The sequence below is a fragment of the Cariama cristata genome, unplaced genomic scaffold (assembly GCF_000690535.1).
Source record: "Cariama cristata isolate BGI_N322 unplaced genomic scaffold, ASM69053v1 scaffold3954, whole genome shotgun sequence".
NCBI lineage: Eukaryota > Metazoa > Chordata > Aves > Cariamiformes > Cariamidae > Cariama > Cariama cristata.
In genome coordinates this window covers 1738-10114 of record NW_009611083.1, presented here as the reverse complement: position 1 = coordinate 10114, position 8377 = coordinate 1738, and the positions used below count along the sequence as shown (strand labels likewise).

The 8377-nt window shown below is 42.7% G+C and overlaps 1 protein-coding gene across 1 annotated transcript in view; it reads right to left on the bottom strand.

Moving 5' to 3' along the window:
• Positions 1-7386, bottom strand: part of LOC104160045 (microtubule-associated protein 4-like) — a 62211-nt gene extending 54825 nt beyond the window's left edge. The window contains exon 1 of the mRNA XM_009698098.1: positions 7149-7386. Within this exon, the coding sequence (XP_009696400.1) occupies positions 7149-7386 (238 nt within the window). The remainder of the gene's footprint in view (positions 1-7148) is intronic.
• Between the last annotated feature and the right edge of the window lie 991 nt (positions 7387-8377).

Sequence of the window (8377 nt, the reverse complement as noted above, 5' to 3'; positions counted from 1 at the left end):
GGGTCCTGCGGACCCTTCCAGTTAGCAGCAAGGAAGCTAAGCCCAAGAGCAAGAGCTACAAGTTTTATTAAGTCCTGCTCAAATGGGTGTCATAACACTGGTTTAATGAAGGTAGCTGATGACGCCACTGTACCAGAGGCTTTGCAAGTCTTCTCTAGCGTTCACTCATGCTAAACGTGTCAAAAAAAAAAAAAAAAAAATCTTTTGGTGGTGGGGAAAGTAAACAGCAACCCCCACTACCATGACCCACAAACTCACTCCCACTTCTTCAGTATTTAAGCTGTAACTGAAAACTTGAGTGCAACTTCTTTTTAAATCGGACAAAGCGACTACATATTGCTTTCAGTTTTATTCAAACCTGATCATTACATCTTGCCCAGACAATACAGCTATTGAAACATTTCATAGTCTGGTCCTGATGCCACTGCCGTTATTCATGCACTAAAAACAGGACTCAACTTGATCACAAATATGGCTTAACACTACAAATTCAGTCTGCACGCCGGTGTGCATACTTTGAACACTTGCTTCGGGTTGCAAAAAGATGTTCATCTGTAAGACTGGTCTGGTAGCACTGGGAACGAGCAGTTTGTGTGCGCTTGAGGTCAGCTTTGCGCTACGTATAGTCCACTCAGTAGTGCTCCTGGCAATTCAGTGCATTTCAGCTACTCAGAAAATAAACACTTCATCTGTACAAAAGTTTCATTTAGAGACCGATCTCCTAGGTAGCAAGTGATCCAAGTCAAGTGCCTTCTATCAAAAAGAAAAGCCAGGACACCCCACCCTCCCCTACCAAGGGCTCTGCAAACTTAAAATGAAATTAAAAAAGCCCTACCAAAATATTAGTCGAGCCTACCAAACACTGTGGTAGATGAAAACATGGACAGCTCGCAGCCAGCTGTGTTTCTGGCTTAACCTTCCATAGAGCTGATAGGGCTCTCAAGTCTGCGCAGCTTCTAGACTACAAAGCACAAATTCTTTCCTTCAGAGAAGCTTCATCTTATTCAGTCCCCTATATTCACTCATTTAAAAAACACCAAAAATGCTAAGACATACATACTGAAAATCCTACATTTGCTTCAACGGCAGGGGAACGAGGGCAAAAGAACAGGTTAGAGCCATTGCGGCATTGCTCTCCCTCTCGACACGCTGAGCAGGAACCACAGCAGCCGCCCCTTTTTTTTCCCTGCCAGCTGCCGAAGGCTGCTCCTCTCTCCGCAGAGCCGTCGGCGGGGAAGGGATCGGAAAAACGCCGGTTTCCAGAACAGCAGAGGAACCGGTAAGCAAGTCCGATATAGAAAACAGCTTTTAACTTTCTCAAAAAGCTCTGCAAACACGCAGGGATAAGCAGGACACCATCGCACATGCATCCCGTGCTCAGTCAAGCCAGGGTCCCTCCAAATCAAACACTTAACCAGGTAAAATTTAAAGAAGATTTTAAGCTCAGCAGTTCCCAAGTGAGCAGAAGAATCAGAAATGCCATGACTTTCCTTCTGCGTTTCTTGGGAAGGATGACAAGCAGGTAAAATGGTTTCCTCTACAGTTTTAGCTTTTTTGGAAGATAAACTTCCAGAAAATCAGGTCAAATCAAACAACTCCACCCAGCATCAGTAGTTTGTATTTTTATGTCTCTGAAGGTCAGCTCCTTTGGAGCAAAAGCAAACTTGTTTTAGTTAGCTGGAGCGCAAGTGTGAAAGTACTCGGCAATCTTCTCAGGGCCAGGTCTCCTCCCCTCATACTCTAAATTGCATAAAAACAAAAACATGTCAAGATGTTGTAACTACATAATCCTCATCAGAATCACAAGATAGTATTTGCATCTGGCTAGTGGATCAAAGGATTGTTTTTATATAAACAAATTTAAGGCAGCATTCGCTAAACCGATAATCTCAAGCAAATGGACAGTGCCAATATAAAACCCCCTAATCTCCAGCAGTGACTTGGCATAGCGCTCACAGAAGCATAACCACAACTGAGCGCGCTTCCACCACCAGACCTGCAGCCTGCTCTGTAGTAGGCACGGGATACCAGAGGGCAAAGAGAAAAAAGAGCTCTCGGCAGGTCCAGGGTGGGGCGGACAGATTGTGGACGAGAGCCATTTTGCACGTTTGATCATCCCATCACAGGTTTGTGTGCGATGTTGTTGAACGCAACTTTGTCAGAGTTTAGACAAAAAAACATGAGGGGGGAACAAAAATGCTGATAAACAGAGTGCCATACTGTCAAAACTAGCTGGTAACTCTTAAACAAGTAGTTTAAGCTATTTCAATTCCTATGTTTAAATATTCTGTCTCAAAATGGCTTCTGAACAGCAAGCAAGCTCATCATCTCCCAAAGCCACCGAAAAAAGAGAAAGGCTTAGGGTTTTGCTTGCCCTTTGGCATTCCAGTATGACATAAACACTCGGTTTGGATTCTCAAGCTTCTCCCTCTAGCCATGAGAATTAAAGGGAATTTGAATTTCAATGGAAGCCAGGGCTGGCTTGGTTTTGTGTTTCGGGACGCCAGAGCTCTCAGCAGCGCGCCCGTACTGTCAGCTGGCACTAAGGGAAGCACCGCTGCACGGGCAGGGCTGGCCTCCAAGGGCAGGAAAAGGAGACCTGCCCCACCAACTTCCACTTAGATCCCTCTCCCCCATCCCACCCTCACACCTCTTCTTCTGAAAGAGGAAGCTGGAGCTTGAAGGTTTCATCACTGTGTCTCATCACCGGCTGCCTGTGATGGGATGGAATCCAAGATAGCCAGATATTAGAGAACCCCAAGTGAAGTTCACTAATTAAGCACAAACATTACCTGAGCGACGCTAAATCAGTCTGCAGCAACTAAGCTAGAAAAAAGATTCATTTGGCTTTGTGAACTGTACCAACTGGATTAATTTCACCACTTTAGTTCATAAAACATGGAAAAAGTTTTAAGAACTCTTTGGCTTATCAAGACAATATTTAAGGCACTCCTTCCTCCTTAAGGAGATGGGGGTATATTATGTAGTTAAGCAACTCAACCCAAGATCCAGGCAGCTTTACAATACGATCTGCACTTTAAACAAAAGCACCACCCCCCACACACACACACAGAAATACGCTCCTGACAGATTACTGGTACAAGGCCCTACGCCGAAGTGAACCTGCAGATTCTGCAGCTGGGCCAGGAGGTGCTGGGAAAGCAGCTGAAATCTGGGGCAGAGCATACAAAACACCCCCAGCTTCGGAGCGCACCTTTGGTATCACCTGGGTCTCTCTCAACTATTTCTCATGTTTATTTGGCAAGGGTCTGACAGATCTGAGCGTGCACTCAGATCATGCTTGATACTTGTTTTTGTACAAAAAGACAATATAGGGATTTACACTGCCCAGAAGTTTGAACAGGAATGGGGATGGACAGACTGAGAGGGAGATGTTTAACGTATCGTATGAGATAAAAATGCAAGTATCTTAACATCATTTGCTGACTTTTTTTAATCCTCCTGAAACTTCAGAGTATAAGAAGCATTCTCCATCTTCAGCTTCAGATGTGATGAACTGTCTAAACTTTCTTTTGCAAAAGCAAAGCTTGCTGCCTTCTGCAAGACAGACACTTAGTCCTAGTGTGGAAAGGGAGGTAAAAGGAAAGAGAAACGTTGTGGTTTGGCCTTGGGTTTCAGGCTCTGGAGCTGCGTTTTGTTTCCGTACTGGGGGAGGACGGTCTGCTCCGCTGTCCCGCAGCGTCTGTCCAGCAGCGCCAGCAGAGCCATCTCGTGGCGACACGTGTGCTCATAAAAAGCCCCAAAGCCATTGCCCAGAGCAAATTAAAAGAACTTCATCGCTTACATCATGCTCAGTATTTGTTTCTGTATTAAAAAAAAAAATCTGTATGCGAAGCTAAGACTCATCAAGTTTGTGAACAGAGCGAGGACGAGAATGCCAAACATCCCTGTACAAGTGTACGTGGCCATGTTACCGTGTATAAGTTATGCCGCAGACCTAGCTTTGTACACAATTCTTCAACAATAACACAATCAAACATTTCAGAAATAATACTGATCCTCACTTGAACTAAAACATTTCACAGGAGCGCTGCTGCAAGCTACTGAAGCACAGTATTTTCCTTTCAGTTGGAACTCGCTCCCACCCAAACATCTCTTCCTTCACACTTTAGGATGCGTATCCCTTACTTCACATGAGCACCCTAATGAAAACAGCCACTACAGCCTCCGTGACTTGAACGGGAAGCTCCACAGGATCCTCTGAACTCCTTGGAGCCTTGGAACTTAGGAGGAAAGCTAGGTGCACACAGTACAGCACACACCCAAGGCAATCCTTCAGCGTTATGTAAAGCCCACAACGCCATAAGAGGATTACCCCAGAATTTGCCAAATTATGATGTCCAGCCAGGTGCTGGAAAGAATAAAACCCTTTCTTCTTAAGCTGTGCCTCTCCAATGATATTTTAAAAGTTAACTGTTATTAGAGTTTTATTCTCGGACAAATTTGTAGGTGACCGTACAACAGCTCATCACATCTGCCTCCTCTTTTCCACCTCTCTCTACCCATGTGGCTCACCCAAGTCCATGACAGGGGCTCATCTGGTTGTTAAACTTGTCTAATCCGGCTCCTGGGTTCAGGAAAAAAGTGAAAGAAAAACCTTGAGCAGAGACGGAATAGCTAGAGCCTGACAGGACGTATGATTAAACCTCTTCTGACTGGGGAAAGGCAATCTCAGTAGCAGAGACCATGCTGTCTGAACACATTCATGCCTTTTAACATAAATAAATTAACAAGCTGAGGCTGAAAAGCCTGATCCATGAAAGCTACTCTTCTCCCTCAGGAAAAGAGAGCTATTTGCAGTTCTGTTTGGAGCCAGAGACATAGAACTCTTGCTGCCTTTCACCTGGCAGTCCCCCTTCCCCAAAACCTTCACGTTACACTCCAAGTACTGCACTAGAACAACACTTAACACCCCCGTTAGGACCTTGTAATATCTTGCCCAGGCTCTTTTATTCTATAGCCTCAATAAAAGCAAGTACCTTAAACTTTACTATATTTTTTTAAACAGCTATAAACATTGACTAAATCTCATGGAAGAAATAGGTATCCTTATCACTTCAGGGGAAAACAGATTAGACAAATTAAACATAACAGGATCAAATCCTAAGACTGGTCTTTAGTAAATTGACACTGTTTTAAGCTGCAGAGTTTGACAGTCCTTCCCCTCCTGGTACAAGATGGGAAAGCTGAAAAACATTATCTTATCCACTCAAGGCAAGCAAGCTCTCCAATTTCTTCAGTTAGGGTCTTGTTTTCATCTTGCCAAAGATTTAGATAATGCTCTGTAACTGTTCTATGCCAAAAAAGGGAAAAACAAATCTCCAAACCAAGAACGAGAAGTTGCATCCCCTCTTGCCATGCAGGAGGGAAACAAGTTCTGCACAAGCAGACAAAACAGCTGGTTGTACAGCCAGGGGAGGCACGGGGGAGAGGAAGGGGGGTTAGAAAAGCCGAGAGAGGCAGATGAAGAGCCTGGCCCAGAGGTAACCTGTGTTAGCACCCCACTATCTCTGCCTCAGTTCTGCACACAGGAACCAGCAGTTTAGAAACTTTTAATTACTAAGCAAACCCCAAAGGCCTCATTATACCTGCTTTAAGAACCTGAAGTTATTTGAAATGGTGAGTTACGATAGTAATGTTCAAGGGATACATGTCTGGGACGACACGACTTAAGGAACTTGTATTTTAAAACAATATCACATAATGATTTTAACACTAAGAAATTCTGGTGCTGAGATGTTTTACAATTTGTAACTTCTAGAACAAAGTGTTATTTTAAAACGTCCTTAAACCATAGGCAAAGTGTTAACAAGTCTTCATGTTTCTCTGTTACTGTCACTTCTGCAATGCTAAAATACAACACACCTACCATTAGAAGTACTATAATTGAACACAATAATACACATCTGAACTGACCAAAACTCAAAGTTTTATAATCTCTTTGCCCACTTCCATCCCTCCTACTCGTTTGTTACCATTTAATGAACTATGTTAGTACGGAAAATTCAATATTACATTTTCTGTATTACAAGGCACCTGATATACTTCTAAAGAATGCAACTAAGTGCCTTAAACAGACCAAGAACCCCCATTGCATAATTCCCCATTCTGCAGTCCTGGAGGTCCTGTTTATTCTGATGGGTGATCCTTACTTCCATCAACACTGATGAGCATCAGGATTAAGGTAAAAAAAAGAAAAAAGTCATCAGGTTACCTATCTGGGAGCAAACATCATCTTTCATATAGCATAGATCAAGGTCAAAAAATTAAAAAAAAAAAAAATCAAGGCACTACTTGGCACAGGTAACTAGCCCCACTTGGCTGAGGGGGAGAAACACTACACAGGCAAAATCACAAAGAATTTACATTCCTTACTGAGAAAGCAAGCTAATGGATGACCCCCAAATCTCACTGTTTCCTTTTTACTCAGCTAGGGAAACAAGTATCTGTTTAAATCTCTCCTTTTTCTAAGTAGTTTTTGATAAAGCTATTAACACTAATAAATATCAACTAGGTTAGTAAACATTCACAACCAGCAGAAACAGTGCCACATTTTACTATATAGGCACATAACCAGCATATACATGCAGCAAGAAATCAAAGTGAGTAGTCCCTTGGATCAGTGGAGAAACAAAGCCTTCGCTATTAAACATTTGAATCTGAAGCTCACCAACAGTGTGGCCCTTAGGAACACGCTGATCTGCAGACCTCACCAGAGAGAGCTAGTCATTGATCTTTACACCTTGGATTTGCCATTACCCACTGGCGGTATCTTGCATAGTTGAGACGGAAAGCACTGTACACAAGTGTAGCAGTCACACACTTCAGGCACGGCTTTCTCCGAGAAGCCCAAGGCAGCCCACAAAATATTACCATAAATAATAGCATCTTCTGTGGACTAGTAACGATAGCTTATTTTACAGGCTGAAGAACTGAACAGAAGGTAGAGTAGAAAAGCAAGAAACAGGATTTGATTTCAATCTTTGCACTTAAAATAAATTCCTCAAACTAAACCCAGGAACACATTAAAGTCCTGTTTTAGCAGGCCTAGTGACATTGCAATAGGCATCAGAGAACACTTTTGCTTAAGTGATGCAGCTTTTTGGTCTTGTGCTTTAGACACTTACGTTCCACCTGAATACCGTCTGCATGGGGTTTGCTTTTTGGTTCCTGGCTCCCAGCTTTTGCATCATCATCATCCAGCAGAGGAACATAGTCTGTTTTATCTACTGTTTCTCCAACCACATCATCAAATTTCTCTGCTTCCAGAGTGGCAATGAAGTCCCTTTTCACTTCTTCCTCAATCTCGGGAGGCGGCTCTGTCAGAGCATCCGCGAGACTGAGGTTGTGATCCAAGTCAGCCATGCTTTAGCACCTTTGCAACCTGAAAAGTGATATGGGGAAGAAAAAAGAGAAAATAAGATTTTAATAAGAGACCTTGAAAGTTTACTCAGAGTTTGATGTCAACAACTGTGCGCCTCCTGTGCCATAACACAATAAGAAACATTTGCTTTAGCACTCAATAATTCCCAGTTGTTTACAAAACCCCCACACCAGTACAGAAACAAACAAACAGCTAGATCATCTAAATCAGGTTTTACTGCACGGGCATTACATTTCATGTGATGTTTTATCAGAACCTTAAAAGAAAAAACCCAGTACCTGGCCAGCATAAACACAATCTTACATTGATTTCAGCCTTGCCCCAGATCTGCGAGTTAATTACATACCCTCAGGAGCAGAAAGATAAATGACGCAAGCGAATTTACTTCTTGGGTTGGATTCCACCCAGCTTCCCCTATGGAGATTAGGATTTTACATAATCTCCGATGTATACTTCAGCGATGCTTTTCATCCCTTTGATAGAGTCCTGTAGCATGTTTATGTCCTCAGCGAACCTTGCTAATACCAACAAACCCACTCTAGCCCTGGGATTTCTGCTAGAAGGTGAAGTTTTAATAATGCCTACATGAAAAAAATGTATTGAAGTACACACATACACATTATATATAAAGCTATAAATTGGAAACAAAGTAGAAAGAATCACCATTTATCTTTTCCTCCCCAATCTGTATCTTTTTTTTTAACTTCCTGGCACTAAACAGAAAATGTACCTGAACCGATTCATCTGGTTTGCAGCTAAAGCTTTCAGGTTGGCATAACAAATACACCCATAAACAACGATTTACTTTTTTCACATTTCATCCTTTTGAAGTTATTATTAGGAACAACAGCCAGCAAACACCGACTTGGATTTACAGAAAGCTGTCTAAGGGAGCAAAACCCACCACTTCTGATTGACAAACGGTACATTTCTGAAACTTACTTTCAGAGCGGCGTCAGTCAGCGTGCCGTA